Below are 25,498 nucleotides of genomic sequence, written 5' to 3'. Positions count from 1 at the left end.
GCCCCTAGTACAGTGCACCATGTGTGCCCAGGGCTTGTAGGTCAGATGCTGCTGGTGGGCTTGCAGCACTGGTTGTGCCACCCACAGAAGCAGCTTGTAAACTGTGTCTCAGGCCTGCCATTGCAAAGCCTATGGGTAGTCTGTGATTACCATGTTGACTTGGCCAAGGGCACCCCTTGCCAGTCCCTAAACCTTCCCTTTGCTTCATATTAGACACCCCTATGGTAGGCCCAAGGGCAAGGTGCATTGTAGGTATACGGTAGGACATGCTCTGATGTTTGTAGCATGTCCTAATAATGAATTACAGCCATTTTCATTTTTCACTATTGAAGGCTACCTGTTCTCATAGGCCAGAATGGGCAGTTAAGATTGTTACATTCCTACAATCCTAACTGACTCTGGGAACATGGTAGAAATTCGAATTTAGAATGCCTGAACTCAGAATAATAAAATACATCTTTTAGTAAAGTTTATTTTATTATCCTGTGTTTGCAAATACCCCTTTTAGAAAGTAGGTATTTGCTTGCCTAAACATTTGAGCCCGCCTCTGCTGACTTGTGTATTCCTTGTCTGGTTTTGTGTGTGACAGGGCTGCGGAAATTCCAGGAGACAGGCTGGGGCAGCCCAGTGGTGAATAGAGAGATCAGCAGCTAGATAGGAGGGAGGTGTGCACCTGGGACCTGAATAGGGCTAGGCCTTCCCTCCACAATGCTGGCTCCACCTCCTGTGGCTTGTCTGATGTCTCCGCCCTGCACTGTGAAAGGAAAAGGGGAATCATGTCAACAGAGTGCTCCAGAGCTGATCTTCCCTCCCCTGTGCTGGCTCCACCTCCTGTGGGGCGTCTGATGTTTCTGCCATGCACAGTGAAAGGAATAGAAGAGTCCTGTGAACAAAGTGCTCAGGAACTGGTTTGAATTCGGCAGATGCCTCTCTGCCTTCAGAGAACAAAAGATTTGGGGTATAAGTATTGGGACCCAGTCCCACAGACTTTAGATCACTTCTGGAACAAGAAACCTTTCTGCCAAGGAGAAGAACTAAGGAAGCTGCAGGAGTTTGGACTGCCCCTCTGCCAGTGTGCTGTTTGCTGGTTTGGCCTGCAGTGGTTGCTTCATTGCCAAGGGAAAGGAGAAGGAACTTTTAAGGACTTTCATTCATCTACAGAATATTCTCCAAGGGCTTGAACTGTGCTTGCCTCCTGCTGAAGTCTCAGGGCCAAAAGACTTCCCCCAGAGCTCCCTCCTGAATTTCCTTGCTGGGAATTCTGACTCCAGTCACTTGCGTGCCGCTGGAAGCACGATGCATCGCGAAGAAGCGTGTCGTCACCGCAGCTGAAATCATCACATTGCCGGTGAAGCGAGCCTTCGTCGCATCTCCCTGGAAGCGCGTGTTCATCAAAGTTGTCTGCTGTCGCATCACCAGAGAAGCGCGACGCATCGAGAGAGTCGTCATCATATCACCAGAGAAGTGCTCCGCAGGGCCTGTTGCGGCTCCAAAGTACAGAGTCGTCACAAGGCTGCCAGGGCGTCATCCCATCGCCGCATCAAGGGCGCCATCTTCTTGCATCGCAACTGGATCGTTGCATCGCATCAAGGCGCCATCTTGCGCACCGGAACGGGCCCGCAGGCCGAGAATCTACGCATAACCTCCGCACCGGTAAGAAGCACGACGCATCCCCTACTCTGCGCAAGCATTGAGGCCCGACGCATCATCTTCCCCGGATCACGGAACCAACGCATCTCCGCTTTTGCAAGCCTTTTGTTTACTTTGCTTCACGCATCCAGGTACTTTGTTGAAAACCTTGCCGCATTTATTATCAGCTTGAACTAAGCAACTTTAATCATCTTTTAATCAATCTTAAGTGTAGTATTGTGGATTTTTGTTGTTTCTCGTCTTGTGCTAAGTTTATATAAAGAATACTTATTTTTATAAAACCTGTGTTGTGTCCATCTGTAGTGTTATCACTGTATTACTGTGTATATTCACAAATGCTTAACACACTGCCTCGGAGATAAGCCTAACCATTACAAGAATGGGGTAACCCTAAAGGTATGGACCTGGGTAACTTAACAGTATGAACAAACAATGGTCCGCAACCTATAAATTGAGGTATACAGATCTGATCAGAAATTAAATTATTATTCCCAAAACAGTAGCACCTTTAATAAGTCTGCTAAACATACAGCAAAGACCAAATCTTTGGGAAAAAGAACCTAACACCACGGTTTTTGAAAAATATATATTCTTATTTTATTTTTATCTATTCAAATTTTTGGTATATTTTTTCTCAATAAAAACAAGCGGGTTGCCCCACGACAGGAAAGTGCAGTGGTAAAGGTGTGATTCAAAAGGTGTGAGCAAGTGAAAACAGAAAGGAAATTGCACAGTAATAGAAAAAAGAATTGAATATAATTCAAACAATCAATACTGCATGTACATAATTCAACAAAATTGCAGCAATGAGTACCTAACCAGCAGATGTAAATTCATAAAGTCATGAAACACAACACTGTAGTCTTCATGTGTCAATGTTCATAGTTTTGCACAGTCTACAATGTTGGAAATACACTGGTCTAGGGTGTATGTGTAGAAAATGTCGACGTTTCGACTCGACTTATTCCCAAACGGTGATTTAGACCTGGGGATGGCGAGTCTTCATCAGGACAAGAGGCAAAATTACGAGGCAACCAGGGATTAATGAATAACCCTACAACAGAAGGAGGAGAATTTACGAATTATTGACCGTGGTGTAAAAGTACAACCTGACCCAAAATTGGGAGGGGTATGACAGTACCTCTTACCCTTAGTAGTAAAGGAACCGTTGATTCTGGTGATCCAAAAGAATTCACCGCGTCTCACACAGAATTCCTTGAGAGACAGCACGAAAGGGTAAGTAGAGTCTATCACAAAGCTCTGTGGTGATTATTCCCACCTCACCTGGTTGGTGATTCAAGAGCAATATCTGAGTCCATGTGGAGTCATTATTCAGTTATATGGACATGGTAGGAGATGCCTAAAATTAATTAAAACAACATCAGTACGTCCATTATAGATTGTCTCAAAATAACTCGTGAACCACAGGCATCTATTTACCTTAAAGATATATAACTTGGTCCATGTAGTATACGTAATCTTCTTATGTGGGCATATAGTTCATACCTATAATTAATTAAAAACAGCGTCAGTGTGCTCCATATATATTGAACCAAGACGCTGTTTTTAATTAATGTCCATATAACTGAATAATGACTCCACATGGACTCAGATATTGCTCTTGAATCACCAACCAGGTGAGGTGGGAATAATCACCACGGAGCTTTGTGATAGACTCTACTTACCCTTTCGTGCTGTCTCTCAAGGAATTCTGTGTGAGACGCGGTGAATTCTTTTGGATCACCAGAATCAACGGTTCCTTTACTACTAAGGGTAAGAGGTACTGTCATACCCCTCCCAATTTTGGGTCAGGTTGTACTTTTACACCACGGTCAATAATTCGTAAATTCTCCTCCTTCTGTTGTAGGGTTATTCATTAATCCCTGGTTGCCTCGTAATTTTGCCTCTTGTCCTGATGAAGACTCGCCATCCCCAGGTCTAAATCACCGTTTGGGAATAAGTCGAGTCGAAACGTCGACATTTTCTACACATACACCCTAGACCAGTGTATTTCCAACATTGTAGACTGTGCAAAACTATGAACATTGACACATGAAGACTACAGTGTTGTGTTTCATGACTTTATGAATTTACATCTGCTGGTTAGGTACTCATTGCTGCAATTTTGTTGAATTATGTACATGCAGTATTGATTGTTTGAATTATATTCAATTCTTTTTTCTATTACTGTGCAATTTCCTTTCTGTTTTCACTTGCTCACCCCTTTTGAATCACACCTTTACCACTGCACTTTCCTGTCGTGGGGCAACCCGCTTGTTTTTATTGAGAAAAAATATACCAAAAATTTGAATAGATAAAAATAAAATAAGAATATATATTTTTCAAAAACCATGGTGTTAGGTTCTTTTTCCCAAAGATTTGGTCTTTGCTGTATGTTTAGCAGACTTATTAAAGGTGCTACTGTTTTGGGAATAATAATTTAATTTCTGATCAGATCTGTATACCTCAATTTATAGGTTGCGGACCACTCGGAGATAAGCCTGTCTGCTCGTGCCAAACTACCAAGGGGGTGAGCAGGGGTTATTAAGGAGTGTAATCCCCTTATCCTGACTTAGAAGTAAGGGTCCCTATTTGGACAAAGGTGATAACCATTGCCAACTAGAGACCCCCAGATCTAACAGGGACAAAAAGGCTTTTGCTGTAATGTCGCTCAAAAAAATCGGTTGAAAACAGACAGGAAAGAGCCTTGAACTGTGATTTGGGATGTTTTTCTCCGCTGCAACTGAGTACATAGTATATACTAAAGTTTTCCTCTTCACTACCTCATGGGCTCCAGCACATGAGGCCCCCAGAAAAGTGACATCAGTCTCCAGCCAGGGGAGGCAAAGCCAGGAATGTAACTCTTTTACATTTCATGGCAAATTCACCCAAGGACTAGTACACCCGTTATGTCCTCTCTATTGTTATCTACTTTATCTGAATTAGGACACCTTCCTTTATTTTCTCTAAAATCTTGTCTTCTCCCCATGTCTCTTTCACTTTACTGTTCACTAAAGAGGGTCGTCAGAAAATTTTTACCAAGTGGTGTACAACAAATACAGGTGAGCGCCAAGCCCAAATGCCAAGCCCAAAATCAATCTCTTCCTATTATATCTAGGGCGGGCGTGCTCTGCTCCAGCCTGGACGAACACAAGTTGAACGGTCACCCCACCTGCCCTGTCCTGGTGAGCACACAGGACCATTCAATGGCACGTGATGCACGAAACAGGTGGGATCTGAGGAGAAGGCAAGTACCTTTTCTCTTTTTATTTAATATCGTGACTTGGGGTTAATACAGTTCAAGGGTGTACCATATCACAAATTTAACAAATACATGATTAGTTTTTTGGCGGGTGTGAACACAATTCACAGACACGTTTGATCTCGACAATGGGTTGAACTGGCACATACATTCAGCAAAACTAACAACTGGCAGAGGTGGTAAGAAGACCAGTTAAGATAATTTCTATGCATCTCCAAGTACCTCCATTACATTTACAGGTTCCTGATCTGTTAAGCTACCATTCCACCTCCTCTTTGTTCTTCTTTTACTCTTTGAAAATTCTTAAGGAAATAGAGAGGAAGCGAGCGACTCTGTAAAGGCCCTCAGTAGTATTTTTTTTCACTCATGCCACCCGCCCCTCCCCCCCAGTTTTCTGGTAAATAATCACCCCATGTATACTTTTACACGGTAGGTTGGCCAGCCTGCTCATGGCACGTTAGCAATCAGGCATGGGTGCATTTTTGGAAAGGGTAGTCGAACATAACTTCAGTATTTAAACTGTGAAATAGGCTTAATTCTGTCAGTTTTGTAAAATTGTGACAAAATAGGTTTTCCTTCTGTGGAGCCTGGTGATATATTGATTACATGATCGGGGTGATGCATTAGAAAGTGCGAAGACCACTGCCCCAGGAGAAGACTCTGATGTCTCACTACTGTATATTCAGCTCATACATATGGAACCTCGACTAACAAATAATATTTGAAGGCTGATGGCATAGTACATACAAGCTTATTTTTTTGCTGATTTTCAAGCGTAAAATGAAAATACTTAAACTACATATTATGAGGGTTCTCAGGAACTGGGAAGCACAGACCCAAGGATTACGGTGCTTCACCAATGTGTTAGAAGGACTCTGTGACCTGTTCAGCACTTAGCTTTAATGTTAAAGTGCATGCAAGAATTTAGGTTGTTAGTTGTCTGGAGTGTGAACCCTGGTCAAGCAACAACCATAATCCTGGTCAGGTTAAGCCACAAGCAAACCCCAAATTAACCTGTGCTCAACCTCCTGGTAGCTTGGCACAGAGCAGTCAGGCTTAATTTAGAGGCGATGTGTAAAGGATTCGGAGTCCACAACAGGAAAGATAGAGCTTAATGTAATAAATAAAACTAGACAGAATGACAAAAATCCAATTAGTAGAACTAAAGCTATTGAAATGTAAAGTATTTAAAGAAAAAAGTGGTAAGAGGCATAAAGTGCCAACAGTGTCTGGTCGTGCTGAACCGGAACAAAGTCATAAATTCAGGCTATTGTGATGGCGCATGGGCTGGCTACAGGGACCAAGTTAGGCTTGCTGAACAAAAGTACGTCAATCCTGGTTAGCGCACTGTTGTGTGGATCCTCATCAGAGATTGCGGTGCAAGGTGCTATAGTGGGCATATAGTAAACATTGAATGTATATAATAAATTATTTGTGAAATGGTGCTTTGAAGTTAATCCCACACTCTACTACTAAAGGAATGAGTTCACATTGGACCAAAGACCCAATATGTCAATATAACTGAAAACAATACAACAGCACTCCATACACAATGTTCAAGAGACAAATTAGGTCAAAACAATAAGGACTTGTATTAGACAAAAGGGTTTTCTTTACTGTAGAAAAAAAAAGTTGTTTGACTATCTTAATATATTCTTTTTCTATAAATCAATTTTCTACAGTTTTTTATACATTGCTGACAGCTGACATACGTTTCATCACACAGTGACTTTTTCTAGGCTTAGATGTTTTAAACTTCTTGGTGCTGGGAGAGATTTGCTGAACACATTTAGTTCCTTAACAAAGAGGGACTTCCAATGGCAGCCTTGTGCTGCTCAAAAAGTCATTGGATGTGAACAACCAAATAGTGGTGGACATGTAAAGTTTAAAAGTACATGTCCAACATTTTCAATACATCCCACCCTGCCCTCTGGGCTGTCCATGGCCTTCACTGAGGATGACTTATATGTTATAAAAAGTAAGTTGGGCCTGGCAAAATCTGCATTTTGCATGGTCGACATGGGAGTTTAAAATTGCGCACAAAAACTCTGCAGTGCAGTCCTGTGACATGTTAAAGGGCTACTTAGGTGGTTGGAGAGATCAGTGCTGAAGACCCACTAGTAGCATTTAATTTACAGGCACCGGGGACAGGCAGTGCCACTTTTTCAGGGACTTGTATGTAAATTAAATATGACAAATGACAATAAGACAATATTACCATGTTTACAGGAGAGACCACAAGAACGTTAGCACTTGTTAGCAGTGGTAAAATGTGCAGAGTCCCAATACCAGCAAAAACGAGATCAGAAAAAGCGGGGGAGGAAGGAAAAAGTTTGGGGGGAATACCCCCCTAATGTCTGAAGACATGCTTCTAAATGAGGAGAAAAATGTACTATATTCTCCTATTAAAATGAAAACAGGCTTTCCAATCAAGTTACTTAGTGAAGCATAATTTAATTCTAATAATATAAAAAGTGAGAATGTTGTCTTTAAAAAAACATCTATTAAAATGTTATATTTTGTCATTTTTCAATTAAAAATGATATTGTGTATCGTGCATAGGCATACATTTTGTGTTAATGAACATGCATGAAGTCTATCTGCGTCTATCTAAGTATGTATCTAATTTTTCTACAGGGCGAACTTAGCAAAAGGTTAGTGGAGCACTGTACAGTGTCAAAGACAAGCAAGTAGTCGAAGAGTGATAGGAGAGGTAATGGTGTGTGGACTTCTAATCCATTGTTAACTAGTGTTTCTACGACGGATAATATTGAATTAGACTCAAACACATTTTAAAGGAAACTCCAAACATATATACACTACCTTTTTAACAACGCTGAGCTTATCCGGTGCATGATCAAAAAGGGTGTCAAAAGCATCACGTTCTAGAAGAAAAATAAGAAAAAAGCATGTCAATTCTGCCTTTGGCACTGAAGCACTTCAGTTTTGGAAAAAGGTCTTATTACTTAAGTCATGGTTTCTGATCTCGGTTTTGTGAGTTGGAATGACAATATCCCAGCATCGAAAGATAGATTGCCTATAGAGCATTTATCACAGAATTAACGAAATTATCTGCAACACATTTATTGGTGATGTCATGCCTATGAACCGATTGCCATTGCGGAGAAATAAGGTTCAATCTGGATGTTGCCGGTCAGTAAATGCAGTATAAATACCAAATAATTGTAGAGTAACAAAAATGGTAAGTTTTAAACTAAATAGGATAGCATTGGAGGACAGACTATTAGAGTTAGAAACCACATCCAATACTGTAGGAAAGACTTGGCAGCCAGCTTTGTGCAACCCTACTATATCGCTGCGGACCATCAAATATATTTTAAGAAATGTAATGGTAGTAAATGTACAGCAGTCCCCACAGCAAACATGAAAGTGGAAAACCATGAAAACAAAACACATTTTAAGAGAAAACTAGAAAAAGATCATGTCGACACTGGGAGAGTGGGAGATCAAGCAATTTGCAAATTCGAATAGCCACCTGGAAATATATAATATCAGAAATATATGCTTATCACATTTGTCAAAAATAAAATAAACACACCACCCCCAAGACCTAACAGACAGACTAAAGGAAATTTCAAACATGGGCAAAGGCTGCAAACTCCTTAATAATGTATGAAACCAAGACACCAAGTACACTTTGTATTAATATCTAATTGTACTGCAATATGAATTCAACCTATCAAAGAATTCAAAAACTATTCCAATTTGATTGCTACATTTGCTAACCATAAAATACTATCAGCCTGAGTAATGTACACTCCGAGGAGCTCTCTGACGTGATAAAGTTAAACGTATAATGCTCCCAATACATATCCAAGCTGTGTACCAGACTCAGACACGCAAGCTCATTTTTGCATTTATGCAGAGAAGATTCATGGCCGACCTAATCCCTTCTGCCACTATGCTCTATCATTATCCTTCCTTCATACATCAATTTAATATATTGGAGATAATGTATAGACACATATTCCACTGGTTATGTTTGCTGTCAGCATACAACTGCATATGAAGCAATCACGTCAGTCCATTCTCATCTCCCATTTGAGCGCGAGGCCTGTTACAGCCAAGAACTAGATTGATACACTTACTTTTAGATAACTGATGGGATTTTGGATTTGGTCAAGAAAGTACAATCTATCCGTAAACTGCAGATTCACGAACAGCCAACATTTTCACCATATGAACTGTACAAATCTGCACAAGGTCACAACTTTCTTTTGTGATGCTTGTGAATAAAGAAATTCCCCCATATTGGAGAACTTTAGGGAGGAATTAGTGCAACACTTAAGCTGCTGTATGGGTTTTTGGGTCATTTCGCCCATAGGATATGCTGAATATCTACTTGAGCAGCAGAAAGAAATTGTGCCCTCTTGCGCTGCACATGGTGCCGTTCTCGCAGATTTTATAGCGCGGGAGAAACACCGGCACTAAAAATCAGCACCAACGGCGTGGAGTAATGCACTCCACCGCTTGTGGAACTCCACATAGTGCTGCAGAGTTTAAAGTCACTATGCGGAGTTCCGTGTAGCAGAACTCTGCCCATGCCTAGCAGTCACAAGCTCAGCTCAGCAAAGTTCAGCTCAGGCAGCGTGGAGCCTGCATATTTAGCACATGTCTAGATGACGAGTGTTTGTCAGGATGACCTTTGCTCAGCTTGACAGTCACTGCTCTTGTGGGGCAAAAGGTGAGGCCGTGTGGCCCCCTCAGTCCCAATGGACCTGCCGTGGCTGATGCAATATGGTGCTGGCAAATTATATGCTTTGAGCAGATTCTTCCACTTGCAAGGTCACTACTGTCTCGTCATTAGGCGACCATTGGTTCTTGGTCTAAAAATTCACAATTTGAATTCCTCAGGGTTACCTGAAATGGTAAGTTATGTGTGTTTAATATAAAATGTACTCTCTGTTCATGATAGTATACAGAATCTGTAGAGGAGTTGTATGATATGTATATAAGCAGAGTCAGCTAAGTGCTTTTTTTGTCCAGATATGGGTGTGAGCCAGTAGCACCATATTTCTGCCATGCCTTGGCACATGTGCCCAAGCAGGTGGAAACATTGCATCTGAAGGATGCATTTACAACTCCCCTTTGAAATCACAGGATATAGTGAATGGCAAGATGGGAAAATTAGACAACAAAGCAGGAGGCAAATAGAGTAAGGGGGTACACTCAAACAAAGCAATGCCTTGAAGAGGCAGACCTAGAGCCCTCTATGCAAATTCTATGTTACAACTGTTTTACCCCATGGACCACTGAGGATATGTTGGCCATTTATTACAGGGTTTTGGGGGCAGAACCAGAACTGATTATTTCACCCCTATTTTTTGCATGGAGTGCAGTTGGTTTTTTGGACTCAAATGGGCGGAGGGAAACATAACCTGCCTTGAATTGTCAGTCAGTCAAAGATCTTTATTCACTACATTTGTATAGCATAAAAGCACAAAACATACATAATACATCATATGGCTCCTCATAGAAAAAATAATCCATTAAATTCAACCCAACAGCTTGCACATTGAAATAACTCACAATGTTATAAAGTTATGAATATATCTATACATATATATAAAAAAATTAAAGACATAACTGTAGTGTCGTCTGCCTGACCATGCATGCAGACAGGGCAGGCGGAACAGGATAGGGAGGGACCGGGGAAACAGGAAGTAGTTAGGGTTACGAATGAAGGAGAATAAAGAAGCATACAACCCAGCTCCCGACTCCGAGCATCATTTGGGGGCCAGATTAAGACACTGGCGACGAGGGTGGGGTCCACCGATCCACCGCTTGCCCCCCACTGTGACCGCAGCTTGTAGCTGCCCATGCCAGGAATCGGCCCAAAGCGCGAAAAGGCGCAAAAATGGCGCTATTTCAATCGCGATAAAAGGGCGCCACAGAAGAGCCAACAGTCAAGAGTAGCAGAGTGCAATGAGGGTAAGTCTGAGCAAGTGACTACTCCTGCCAAATAGCTGCCAGAGGTTGGAGCAGTCTGTGTGCAAGTGAAGCCCTGTGTCCCCATCAGCGGCCATTATAAAGTCTGGCGCTGGCCATAGGATTACATTGGCTCTTACACAGCGGCCATCTTGAGGTCAGGCAAGTGCCACAAACTTCACAAAACGCGGAAACTTGCAGAGATAAGGCGCCCCAAGGTCAAGTGAACCCAGAAAGGCACTCAAGATGCCTGGTGAACCCGATACCTCGCGCACAGAGGCCACAGTATCCACCCAGCAAGTCCCGCAACCACACCAGAAGATGATGGGGGTATCATGTTTACGCCCGCCAGAGCTCATAGAACTCACGTCCGGAAACAGCATGGGGCCGAAGTGGAAGACCTGGGCAGAGGACTTTGAGGATCTTATGATTGGGTCCCAGGTGCGAGACCCCAAGCAGAAGCTCATAGCACTGCGGAACCTAATAGGAAAGGACATTGCGCAGATCATCAAAGAACTACCTGCGGCCACGACCCTTTCGTATGAAGAAGTGAAAGGAGCCCTAGATTGGAAGTTCTTACACAAACGGAACCTGGACTACGAACGGTACACGTTTAACCTCGCCTCCCAAGAAAAAGACGAACCAATGTGCGACTTCATTTCTCGCATTCCGCACCTAGCACGGTATTGCGGATTCGACACGTTCAACACCGAAGACGCTCTACAACTGCACATCATCGAGGGATGCCAATCAGAATCGCTGAGTCGCAGATTGTTGAAGAAACATTACACACTTGAAGAGATCGAAGAAGTGACGCATATCAATGATCAGGCCGAAGACCATGCTAAGAGAATGGAAGCTAGCAAGTCCGAGAAGAAGGAGCAAGCCTTTCGGATGCAATCACACGTGAACCCGAAACGTCATTCAGACCGCCGCAAGTCGGACTGGCCGATGCAGAAGACCTGAGCGACCTCATCACACCGTGGAGCCCGAAGCTATCACACGAGGAGGCCCGCCTCAAAATGTTACAGATGCGATCAAGACTAAACACACTCGGGACAATGTCCCGCCTTAGGACAACGATGCCACCGCTGTGGGAGAGAAAATCACTTCGAAGTATCCTGCCAAATGTGCCGGTCAGAAACAAGGACAGCCAAGTCAAGCTCAGAAACCCGACACCACGCCAGAGCAGTCAAAGGGAGGGAAAGTCGCTCCTCCAGCTCGTCGAGGTCAAGCACTCGCTCAACTATTTCACAGAGATCTCAGAGGTCAACGTCTCGAGAATCGTCTTCTCCCACGCCTGTGTCACAAGACAGTGACGAGTATGTTCTCATGGTATCCGACCCGACAGGTTGAAAAAATATCCACGACTGAACATTCGAATAGGAAGCCCCCCGGCCAAATTTGTACTAGACTCGGGAGCATCTTTAAACTTCATCTGTGCCATAGAATATAACAGTATGAAGCCTCAGCCAAAGTTAGAACCAGCCGCTGTTCGAGAAGACACGTGGATGTCCAGGAAACCTCTACCCTGCCTCGGACGGTTCCACACGTCTCTAACTAACAAAAACCGACAGATCCAAGCCTATGTTCATGTAATTGAAGGTCCAGAGGCAGCGGATTGCCTCCTCAGTTTGCCGACGGCGGAACGCCTCAAACTTGTCGAACTATTATACACTGTGGATGATTCCCCAGACATTGTCAACAAATTCCCAAACTTATTCAAGGGTCTCGGGAAACTCAACCAAATTGAATTCAAACTGCACATTAATGAGCGGGTACCCCCAGTATCACAACACCATAGGAAGGTACCATTTCATCTACAGGCAGTAGACGAGGAACTCCAAGACTTACTATGGACGGACATCATTGAAAGATCTACAGGGCCCACCCCATGGGTGTCTCCAGTGGTAGTCGTACCTAAGAAAGGCCAAACCAACAAAGTGCGCCACTGTGTGGACATGCGCACCCTGAACACTGCCAATGAGAGAAGAGACATCCTGGCCCTCATATCAATGATGTGATCACCTGCCTTAACGGGGCCACCGTGTTCTCAAAGCTGGACCTCAATAAGGGATACCACCAATTGGAACTCCAAGAACAATCCCGGTATATTACCACCTTCACCACGCATCCGTGGTCCGATATAAACGCCTCATCTTTGGAATCTCCTCCGCAGCAGAGATCTTTCAAGAGGCCATTCGGAGAGTCATCCAGGGCATCCCAAATGCCTTTAACTACAGCGACGATATCCTAGTGTTTGGAGAGAACCAGGTGGAGCACGACAAGGCCCTAGACCGTGTGTGCCCTGCCCTACTGAATGCCAACCTCACACTCAATCCAGACAAGTGTGAATTCCACAAGTTTCCCGCTCAAATTCTACAGGCACATTTTCTCCAAAGATGGCATGAAACCAGATCCCGAAAAAGTGTCTGCCCTCGCAGGCACCCCACAACCACAAGACGTCAGTGACCTCCGCTCTTTTCTGGGAATGACAAGTTATTGTGCCCGCTACATTAAAGACTATGCTACCATCAGTTATCCACTCCGGGAACTCACTCGTCAAGGTCAACAATTTCTGTGGTCACCCGCATGCGAACATGCTTTCAACACAATCAAGGACGCTGTGAGCACCGCCATCAACCTTGCCTATTTTGACACCAAACGGAAAACCGAGATCACAGTGGACGCCAGCCCCGTGGGGCTAGGTGCCATCCTGGCTCAGTATGACAGCGACGCAGATCAACGTCACGTGGTCACCTATGCCAGCCGTAGTCTTACAGACACAGAGAAGGCGTACTCTCAGCCAGAGAAAGAAAGCCTTGCGGTTGTCTGGGCGTGTGAACATTTCCACCTGTTCGTATACGGCAAGCACTTCACGCTCATAACGGACCACCAAGCGCTCATCACTATTTTTGGCAACTCGCAAGCAAAGATACCACTATGGATAGAGAGATGGGACCTCCGACTACAAGACTACATCTACACTATCATTCATAAGCCTGGGAAGGCCGAAAACCCAGCAGACTACATCTGAAGGCACCCACAATCTTACTCGCGTGAACGAGGCTCGGTGGCGGAGGAGTACATTCATTTCATCATCGACAGTGCACGCCCTCCAGCTGTGCCCCTAGAAGCCATTCAAACAGCATCAGCCGAAGATCCTACCATCCAGGTCATCATGGGTCACATACGTGCTAACTCCTGGAGACACCTTGACACCAGCTGCCACGATGCGCCCGTGGACGCCCAGGAACTGGTGGCATTCAAGCATGTTCAGGCAGAACTCTCTGTCAGCACGGACGGTCTACTGTTACGACGAGGGAGGATAGTCATTCCCCAACGACTTCGTCAAGGGATTATCAATCTCACTCATGAAGGGCACGAGGAGTCGTGGCCACCAAGAAAGCACTTCGAGAACGTGTATGGTTCCTGTCCCTCGACCACATGGTGGAAACCACACTCAAAGACTGTGCCTCATGTCAGCTCGTTAAGTCGGGAGGAACCACGGGCTCCTATACAGATGTCTGAATTACCCAACGGGGTGTGGCAGCAGGTGGCCATCGACTTCTTCGGGCCACTGAAATCAGGCAAATACATCCTTGTCATCATGGATGAATACTCCCGCTTCCCTATAGCGCAGCAAGTGTCCTCCACGAAAGCATCAGCTGTTATTTCCGTCATTGATGAGGCTTTCGCAGCCTGGGGAATACCTGTAGGAGTAAAGAGACAACGGACCACCGTTCAACAGTCACGAGTTCGCTGAATTTGCGAATGACATCAATTTCAACCATCGGAAAATCACTCCCCTATGGCCCCAAGCCAACGGCATGGTTGAGCGATTTATGGGAATGCTTAAAAAGACAGTTCAGCAAGCGGAACTCGCTCCCCTTGACATTCATCAGGCACTAAACAAAGTGCTGCGAGCGTACAGGACCACGCCACACAGCACCACGAATCAATGCCCCGCCACCCTGATGCTAGGGCGAGTTCCCCGCACGAGATTGCCGACATCAAACACCGTCCTGCAACCCGACTCGTGACCACCGATCATGACACCCTGGTAAAACGAGACCGTGCAAAGAAAGCCAAAATGAAAGATTACGCTGATCGGCGCCGGCACGCGCGACAGAGAGACATTCATGCAGGAGACTGGGTGCTTGTAAGACAAGATCGCAAGACCAAAGCAGACAGCCGATACCTTGCCCACCCGATGTGAGTCTCTAGCCAAAAGGGGACTATGATCACCGCCCAATCAGAAGGAAAAAGGATAACCCGTAACATCTCTCATTTCAAGAGATACCACTCGTCGGCCCACGTTCGTTCTCAAGACAGCGGGTCCAGCGCGGAGTCATCAAACCATCGGGAAGTCAGCGATGGAGCGCGTCCCATGCCAGTGAGGCTAGAGGACGCACAAGATAGGCATACTCCAGATCAGACACAAAGCTGTAGTCCAAAGAGAGTAGTCAAGCGACCCACTTGACTCATTGAAGAACTCTGAGAGACAGTAAGCATTATTGTATAAAGGGGGAGGTGTAGTGTCGTCTGCCTGACCCTGTATGCGGAACAGGATAGGGGGGGACCGGGGAAACAGGAAGTAGTTAGGGTTACGAATGAAGGAGAATAAAGAAGCATACAACCCAGCTCCCGACTCCGAGCATCATTTGGGGGCCAGATTAAGACAATAACTTACAAAATAGGCCCACATATCGTAAAGTCAGAGCCCATTATAAAATACCTCAAACAGGGCGCTCTTGAAATATTGCACATTTCCTATTTTTTTAATTTGCCTTAAAAAGAAGGCCAATACACAGCATATCAAAGGAGAGCGTAACTGTTGCAGAAACAAGGCAGGTCTGCACTATCTAAATTTAAAAACCTTAAAAAGGAGCAACATAAAAGTTCTTCTGGGCATATCACAGAAGGTGCAAAAAAACAAGACAAGCAAATTAGTCTGGGGATACACGCCATCACAGGGACAGGAACCCAAGCCCACTAAAGTTTAACAATTAGCTGGATAACCCACGATAAGAGGTAAAAAATCTGGCTAAAACAAATCGATGTTGTACATTCTGGATCAGGGAAAAATAAAATTGAAGGCCCTCTTGTTTATGGACCAGACTGTAAATCTTGAATTGTCAAAAAAGCAGGTCTCGGTGGACTGCCTACATAAAGCTGACCTTTGCAGTAAGTCACTGGCAGCAGGTTGCTCCTTTACCCACTTCCCCACATGCTCAAGGGCGCTGCCATTCCATTACTGCACAATGCTTCAAGATCTGAAAAACGCATCGGGCGATCATCAAATTGTGGGCCATGCTAGGATTCACAAAGTAGTGGGCCTGGTACCTATTTGAAACTGGCATATCTGTTATTAAACTGATATTGAGGACAGACCACAACTATGAAACTGCAGGGGCATGACATAATTAAAAAGATGGAGAACCCATGGTTTGCAACCACAAGGCAATGGTATGTATGTCGCTATTCTGAAACCGTAAGAGCGGTTATTCTGAAACATGCGGAAATGCCAACATTCTCAAATGAAGTTATAAATGTGGTACTGAAGAGGAACTCTAGTTTGCTGTAGCAAATGCTCAGGTATATTGTACAAGCCTTCTGCACCCCTGTCCGCTCTACACAAAACAGATGTAACAATGTGCCTTTAGTTATGAAAAATAATCTGCTGCCCAAGAACAAACAAAACAAACAAAAAAAAAAGCCTGCTACACGGAGAAACAAAAGCCAAAAGATGATTGTTTTCTGCATATAATGTATTTCTGCGATAAATTTTAGGTGTTATCCTTCAGTGTACTTTTTGAAATGTAAAAGCGTCTTTTTATGAGGTGCAAAGCAAGCATCCCATAAGAGGTGGAATGACGCACCAAACAGCCAGCATCATAAGGTGAGAAGGAAATACACTTCTGGGAAGAGTGAAAGCATACATTACCTAAAAACAGTTTGTTTAAAGGATTTTCTAACGTGAGCATCACAGAATCATATAAGGAGAGATTTTTCATTTACTTAGGTCAATTTGCATCAATTTTGGAGGCATTATTTACTTCTGGTAGTATAATTTCCTCCGATATCTTCGGGTATAAAAGATCTATTGAAGTCACAAGTACCAAGTTTGGAAGCATCCTCGCTTAACCCAGAATTTGAAAGTACTGTTCTTCAGAGCTCTGCAATGTTTCCATACGGCAAGAGAATTCCAAGCCGCTGAGTAGATGTTTTAAAACAGCAGATTACCGTACACCCGTGCTACCTTGGTCTACACTTCGTTAATACCTTTTATATGTGATCAGTTGACAAGCATGTCGGTGCCCATGGACCCAGTTTTGTTCTCTGGGAATGTTTTGATAAAATAGGCACATATTGATTAGTCCGTTCAGCCATCTCAACCAATATAATCATCAGAAATGCAGAATAACTTCCAGGTCGTCATGACATGTAAACTGGACCAAGTAGCGCTTCAGGTCTACTTGGACTTTGGAATTATAAGCGACATAGCAACAGCCACACCTTCTGAAGGTATTCATTTTCAAATAATTTTCCTCATTCTAAATCCCAGCAAGGAACGCACCAACATGCAGAGGGCTCTGCCTTATAGAACACAACATGATTTGACCAGAATATTGAATACGTAAAAGACTATGGCATGTGAAAGTCGTAGCGGGATGAGCTGAATGAACGTGTTGTGTAATCGTCAGAGCTCCCACACGACCACAACCGCTAAAATGGCAGACCTTTCATATGTTTCTTCCAGATGTAAAATTTTTCTAAAACAATACTGTGTATGAAGGGGAGTAGGTATAGATGAAGGACTAACCAGCACTTAATTTGAGTTGGTGCGGCCAAGCAGGCACTAATTTTTTAGGACAGGAACTTATCTCTTCGTCATCAGAAATTGATCAAGTGCAATAGAAGGGAAAAAGCAACCAATAGGGAAAGAAGTAGGAAGAAAAAGATGGGAAAAACGTTATGGAGGATGAATCCAGGAGTTTGCACATTTGAGATACAGGTGAGGGGGTGTCTGATAGTGGATGGAAGAGCCAAGGAGGTCGCTTCAAGACCAGTAGCCTTAGTATTCAAGGCGCCAAAGTTTAAAAGCACCCGGCTGCGGGTCTCTGAGCAGAGATTTGGGCAAAGGAACTCATTCTACTGCAAGTTAAGCACTGGGACTAGCATTGATACCACGGATGGGGTGGAGGTACCATCCACCCCATCCGTGGGTAAAGTGCCTACGAGATCATGGTCAGAGTCAGATCATGCCGGAGCGGATGGCGTGACCCGCAAGGACTCTTGGGAAGATACCTGTAATATTGAACATTGCAAGTAGGAAAGGAGGCCACTTCTTCTCGGCCTTTAGAGAGCGCATCTCATACTGATCTCTATCTCAATAGCTTCATGCTAGTCGACCCAACAATGATGGAGAGACTTCTTAGGAAGACTCCACATGCTGACACCTTTTATTTCTTTCCCGGAGGATGCTTAAGTAGGGATGTCACTTTTGCGCTAGTGTAGGGATAGATTGATACTTTATATTCATTGACCCTCGGTGCAGGGAAACTTGGACTGATGCTTTCTGATCCTCTGCATCCTATTTCGTGAGTTAATTGTTTTGTGCATGTTTCATTGACTCAACTTCATTCACAGATTTCGCTTTATGCTGATTCCAATGTATTTCTACACGCTCATTTTGAGGAGTCTCTATGTCCAGTTATTTTTGACTTTATAATAAATTAACTATCCTTACGTAGTTGTCTGTGGTTACTATGTCTTCAGAGAAATTTCTGTTGAATTGATTGGCATTAACAACGCTAACATGCTGCTAAAAAGAACCATCGGATTGTGATTCTAGAACAGGTCCAGAACTTATGTGCTCGGCCCTTTCAATGCCATGGGCTGCTCCTAAAACACAGCGGACAGCAGATAGAGATAATGGCTAACTGGGGTTCACCCAAACAAAGCAGCGCATAAAGGCCCTTTCTGTATTTCTAGATGGTTGTGTATACAATGCTGACAATAAGTCCTTCCAAACCGCTATTTCTGTCTATAGCCAGACCTATTCATTCCAAATTAGAGAAAAACACTGCAGTCCCTTCAACGATCACACTGCCCTGAGGTAAGTACCAAAGCAATTCATATAGGTTTCTGGTTTGAAGTTTTAATACAAGAGAAGCGTATTACTCACACCAACATCACCCAATCCTTAGATTCCAAAATTGATAAATTCCAATCACAAGTTTTGATGTATGCCAATTTCCCTTAATTGAATTAAATGTAATTAATATAATTAATTTATTTGCATATATTTCATATGTTACAATTTGTGTAATTAAAACAAACTACCAATGACATTAAACATGGATTAGGTTTCCTTTTGGTTTAAGATAAAATCATGATTAACTATTTGTTACGTATGAGGAAAGGTACAACGATCCTTTTTAATCTGAAGTATAGTTAATACAGTGTAATTATTACTAATATACTTACAAATCTAATGTACATTAGGACTATTTTTAAATGTAAATTTATGAATAAAATATGTAATGCTATTATAGTTAATGTCGATGTGAACCCGTCTGTTTAAAGTGGATGATTTTCCTTCTAGTGGTTAAAGATAAATAGATCTATTAGTAAAATCCAGGTCATACTGAACTCGAAAAGAGAAAAGCACTGTCAGCATACTTAAACTGCACATTAAGAAAGCCTGTCAAGCAGATCTTCTCCACAAGAATCTTGGTGCTTCCAATCAAAGATGTAAATTGCAGCTGGAAGTCACTTGCAAATATTGATGCATGCAGACTATGTCACTTATACAAGGAATCCCTGGTCCATCTGATCTGCATATGTCGGACCCCTTAAATGCAAACCGCACTGTACTAAAGCAACTCTTTTTAAAATACGGTGCACGTTCATGAAGAGAGGCAAAACAGCGTCTTTTTAATCTGGAAAGCCCACGGAGCTGGCAAGATTCGCCAAATTCATCGATTTATCTCAAAAGCTGCTAAACTGCTTAGACACTGAAACTCCAACAGCCTAGCTAATACAAAACTAACAAGCATTTACAATGCAATGGTTTCGCCTTTGGAAAAGTTAGACTTATTGGCATTGTAAATTACAAAATTTGTATTTATGTGTTGGTTTTGAAAACAGATAAATAAATGGCATTGTCATTTACATTGCCATTATTCTCTGCAGTCACTCTGCACTCTCTATCCACTCTGCACTCCCACTAGTGTGCGCACTCCCACTAGTGTGCGCACACTCACTCTGCACACTCACTCTGCACACTTTTTTAAATTACACTAAATGTCATTTAATCTTATTTTTCCACCCTGCCTGTGAATGAAACATTACTTCTGAGTCCATCAAGTAACTAATTATCGTTTACTTTTCATTGCACTTCACAAACTCATGTATAATCCCCGGAGAACCAGTGGTAGCAACATAAAGACGATGTGACCCGAATTTCTAGCAAGAGTGCTCCCTTGCAGAGGCTCGGTGGGTTGAGAGCGCGCTTCGGAGGTCATTGTGCAATCCTCAGAGCACAGAATCGTGGCCCAGCAGGGCCGATGCTGCCGTTCATCCTTCTAAGGGTTGAAGAAAGGCGTTGCACAGCCGATAGAAAATATCTATAACTTAGTGTCATATTGGCATTTCTGCTAAAAGCCAAACCTTCAGATAAAAAGGAAGTTGAGTGTTTGAAAAAACCTTTCCACTGAGCACTCATTCCGGCAAGTGCAAAGCATTAATATCACGATATCTGTAAAAAAACGTAAAGACATAGTGCATATTAAAAATATCAGTCGATTTAAAGGAGATAGAATTTGTAACCCCCCACACACAAAAATAAACAAAACGGTACCCGCAAATACTGCATTATATGCGCAGTGGCTTTTCCAAACCCTGTAATGGCGCTTGCACCGATTACGATCGGGCACTGGGTGTGGCGCAGCGACCAGAGCTGCCGTCTCGGGAGCCGGGTCCCGGTTCGAATCTCGCAACGGCCTGAGACAGCGGGAGGGGGGTCGGGAAGGCTAAAAGTTTTAATTGTATATAGTAAAATTGCTAGTTACTTTCAGCCCTGGAGAATTTCCAACTATGTTCTACATTGTATAGGTCAACTCTAACCGAGTAGTTAAAGATTTTCAATTAACTGATACAGCTGCCTTCTGAAAAGTTAAACAACGCTTTTGGGTCAACGTGGCCCAGACCGAAACCTGTCCTTACTAATTATCACCCCCCTACCCAAGCAGTAGCGGTCGGCAGTAGGTGTTTCTATAGGGCGGTGACGTGGGCAGGAGGAGGGGCAGGGTGGGGGGAAATAATGTATGGATTACGGAGTTTTACAGGTAAGTAAACATTTAAATACATAAAACTAATTTAGTTGCGCGCACTGCATCACATTTGGTGATGCAGTGTGCGCAACGAAATTCGTTTTATGTATTTAAATGTTTACTTACCTGTAAAACTCCGTAATCCATACATTATTTCCCCCCACCCTGCCCCTCCTCCTGCCCACGTCACCGCCCTATAGAAACACCTACTGCCGACCGCTACTGTACCCAAGCCTTTTCACAATGCAGGGACCTGGTTAGATCAAATGGCAGCCTTTACATAATTTATTAAACAAATCTTTGAGAGGCTGCTTCTACAACTAGCAGCTGTATCTAGGTCAAGGACCCAAAATACAGCATTTTTAGAGAAACATTAAGCTAATTATAATCATAGGGAAAAATACAAACTTCGACTGAAGACTCAGACAAACTATGGGTACCCCGCTGTTAGAGAAAAAAAAAGTGGCCCAGACCCGCATTTGGTATTCTTAGAGACAATGCCCACATTAATCTCTCATTTGGGCCATTGTATTCATCACGTCAGTATGTGGCAAGTCAGTTGGTGGTCAATTATCCGCCAGCAGAACTTCAATGGAACATTATTAGATAAGCGTGTCGGACTATCAAGTCTGCACTGCTAAATACGAAGATCTGCAGCAAAATAATGACATCCAACAACCATCCCGTTTATCCCATAGTTGTTTGTTCTCGTTCATTTAAAAAAAATTATAAATAAATGTGTGTTCCCCCAGCTCCCGCCGGACCAGGTTAAAAACCGATGGTGGTGAAGTTTGTTTTTGAACGAGGATCTGCCCGGCAAAGTCACGTGACCGGACAAAGCCGGAGCCTGAGCAGCAGAGCCGCAAACGGAGGGACTAATCAAGCTCACGCACTTGGTAAAATACAGAAAGGGGACGCGGGCCCACCATAGTCAGCAACGACAACCAGCAGAGGGCGGGAGAATTGACAGTACCACCCATGCAATCCAGTGTCAAGCATCACCCCCACCTATACTGACACAAGCAGAAACCCGGATAACCTCCCCATGCGGATGTATACCACTTATGTCAAGCTTTATTCAAGTCAGAAACATCCCTCCAGTCGGTGGTTTCCCCTGCATAACCAAACGTGCCCATCACTTATGAAAGCCACCTCACCTATGACTCTACTCCTCATTAACTTGTCCAAGGATACTATCCAACGACCAGAACACAGAATTCAAATATATGTTTACGGTGGCGTTGCTCTAGAACTCCCCACTATCCAGACAAAGCCACCTCCCCATTACCGCTTCCAACACCAGTAGCATTCCCCCGCCAATAGGCCGGGGGGCCTATCTAGGCCTCTTCCGGGTCGCACACCACTCGCTCAAGTCCCAGAACAAGGGAAGCAAGTCCGGAACGGGACGCTGACCCAGAGCGAGTCTGCTGCCTTCCGCACAATATGACTACGGCTGCGTACCTCCAAATCGCGGCCTTTGTTCTTGAAATTCTTGAGGCGCTGGTTGTCTAGTTTCTCGCTGTCGGCCATGGTGAGTTAGGGTCTCCCGGCGACGCTGCACTGTCAGTCGGGTGGAAGAGACGGAGGGTGACTGGACCCACAGCTGGTTTTCTGCGCGGTGTGCACGGCAGTCCGAACGTTAGGTTTCCTCGCTGGTTGCTTGGGCGGAATGCCGGTGTACAAGCAGACTGCAATCTCTGATTGGCCTACGAGCAGACCTGATTGCAGCGAGGTACCGGCACGCGAGACTCTCACGCACGTACAAGTCTACTGTCTGGGGCCAACTGCAAAGGCCGACGATCTAAGATAAATAAAAGACAAACTATAATAAACTGTCACTGAGCTGTCCTCTTTTAGTGTCTAATACAAGGCTACCCCCGATGAGAGGTAGACCCCCCAGTGCACAGCGTTGAAAAGACACACAGGTCTAATGATTTAAAGCAAACTTCGTAAATGTTCAATCCAAATGATTTACTGGTTCATCATGATTTAGTACATATACATCGAGTTCCATATATAAGACATCGTGATCCAAATGGAAGTGAAGTTTATCATCAACAGAATAACAGTCCGAAAATTATCAATCCCAATGCATTTCGGGCTAAAACAAAGCCCTTCCTCAGGGGATCGCTCTACAAACAAAAGAAATGCCATAATCAAATCGAGTTCAAGTATCATCAACAACCTACACAAGCTACCATAAAGAGTATAAGGTGCAAACAAATAGAAACAAAAAGTGTGCTCAATAGGACAACCAGGTTTCCCACGGTGCGTGTAATAGAAGGCAATAGAAAAAATGAATGACAAACTGATCATGTTGAGAACGGAAAGCCAAGTAAAATCCATAAATAGAAGGCTAGAACTACCCTCGTGACGACAGTAGGATAAACCCGGTGAATCACCGTGCAAATACAGAGCGGTGACTAATAATGCGACGCGAATGTGCCAAAGAATGCAAAAGAACCCGCTAACCAGAGTGCTAGAAAAAGATGCAGCCAGACTTTATCACGCGCGGGCAAAAAGACCGTCAGTAAGCTAGTAACAATGAATAGGTCCCCAACCAGAGGTACTCACAGTGTGCGCTGAAAACGCGAACAACATTCAACAAGCCGGATCACGAAGCGAACGCGCCGGGACGATGTCAGTATATGAGAAAACGTGTAGACATAAAGGATGGACTACAGTTCACCTAAGTGTAAGCGCCATCTTGAACTGGTGAAACAACATTCAACACATGAGTAGCAGGAACGAGTCCCACGTCATATTCCAAAGTGCACCATGACAGAAAACAAATATAGAAGAAAAATAAAACACAAACAAAACAACGGGAGAGACGTGCAAGTGTAAACAAGGAAAAAACACACAATAATCAAGGGAATGACAGGCATATGCAGTGTGACACACGAGAACAGACAAGATAATTCACAGATAACAAGAAAATTCCATGCGATCATTGAGCCCGTGCGGCTGCATGGTCGCCATGTAACGAATCCAGAAGTGTCTAGCAAGCACCGAGACCATCTTGGAATCGGGCTATTTTAATGTAGCTCAGAGCAAAGCATCGCAAGCGATTGAAATCTGTAATTTAAAGATGGCTTTCAGTGCTGATGGGTGTGGTGTTATTGCGTGCATTGGCAAAAATTCCAATGCTAACATGAATATTTCTGCTGCACGATTCTGGGTTTTAACCCGGTGCAGAGTATCAAAGAATGGTTTCTGTGCACTGGTTTATCTCTATATCGCTGGATGATATTTTATTACACTAAATTGGCTGATAAGGCTGAAGCCACACAGAGTATGAGTTCCACCGTTTCGCCCATTTCTGCCCTGCGTCTTTTTCTAAGTAATTCTAGGTTTACATAATTTAACAAGGTCAATTTGCGATTCGGGGGCGTGTTTTTCGCCCTCTCCCCTTCCCATTGGCTGGAAGGTAAAATTCCAGCCAATGGGAAGAGGAGAGGGCGGGACTTAAAAAAAGACCCAGAAACGCCCCTGAATCGCGTCAAGGCGGGCCCTGAACTCAGTGACGCTCCTCTCCTCCAATGGCTGGCCAGCATTTACGAGGCCAGCCAATGGAGAAGAGGGGCGTGTTCAGGCCCCCATACTACTAACAAAAGATTTCGGCGCCGCCCACCCACTGCTTACGCAGTGGGATGGTAGCCGAAACCTAAAAATAGGTGTCTCCGCAAACTGACATTAGAAGCACAATCAGAAAACCTTTGGCGCTTACTATGCCGCATTATCATAATTAAACCCAGGACTTGATCCATGCTACTGAACGTAAAGTATTGACCATGATTTTGCACAAACCACTTTAGTGGCCTCATGCCCCATGCTGGCTGCTAGTAGGACCCAAGAGTACGGTCTACGCTTCTACAATTGTCACTTCGTGATCAGTGGTCTCAGCAAATTGATATTCTGAAGGTCAATCGGCACCTTGCACTTTAGCACCTGGTGCAAACCTGAAGGGCATACCACGCAGCAAAATCATAACTGAACTTGAGACTTTGTCCATAAAATTGAATGTAAAGTAGTGTTCATGTTTCACAAGTAGCACTTTGCACCTTAGTGCCCTTCGCAAGCAGGTTGTAAGATACAAAAGCACAGTCAAAGCACTTTGCGAATCTGTGCCCATGCTCAAAAGTGTCACAAAAAGAGGACACGTTTTTAAGCCCTGTTGGATACTTTATCTTGTCAGACACTCTGGACAGTTTCATCCTTTGAAGTCCCTGTGCCTCTTGTCAGCAGCCCGTTAAGCCCTTACTGACTTTGTGCTCCCCGCTGGGTGTCGGTAGGG

The 25,498-nt window shown here is 43.9% G+C and overlaps 1 protein-coding gene across 3 annotated transcripts in view; it reads right to left on the bottom strand.

Annotated features, from left to right (window-relative positions):
* The window catches only part of PARVB (parvin beta), a 543,452-nt gene that overhangs the window by 65,978 nt on the left and 451,976 nt on the right, over window positions 1–25,498 (bottom strand). For all 3 annotated transcript variants that reach the window (XM_086952727.1, XM_086952729.1, XM_086952728.1), the window contains exon 9: window positions 7,736–7,797. In XM_086952727.1, coding sequence (XP_086808853.1) covers window positions 7,736–7,797 — 62 coding nt within the window. The remainder of the gene's footprint in view (window positions 1–7,735; window positions 7,798–25,498) is intronic.

This window comes from Lissotriton vulgaris, chromosome 1_2 (assembly GCF_964263255.1).
Source record: "Lissotriton vulgaris chromosome 1_2, aLisVul1.2, whole genome shotgun sequence".
NCBI lineage: Eukaryota > Metazoa > Chordata > Amphibia > Caudata > Salamandridae > Lissotriton > Lissotriton vulgaris.
Note: the sequence above shows the minus strand (reverse complement) of the source record. Positions and strands in the feature narration are given on the sequence as shown.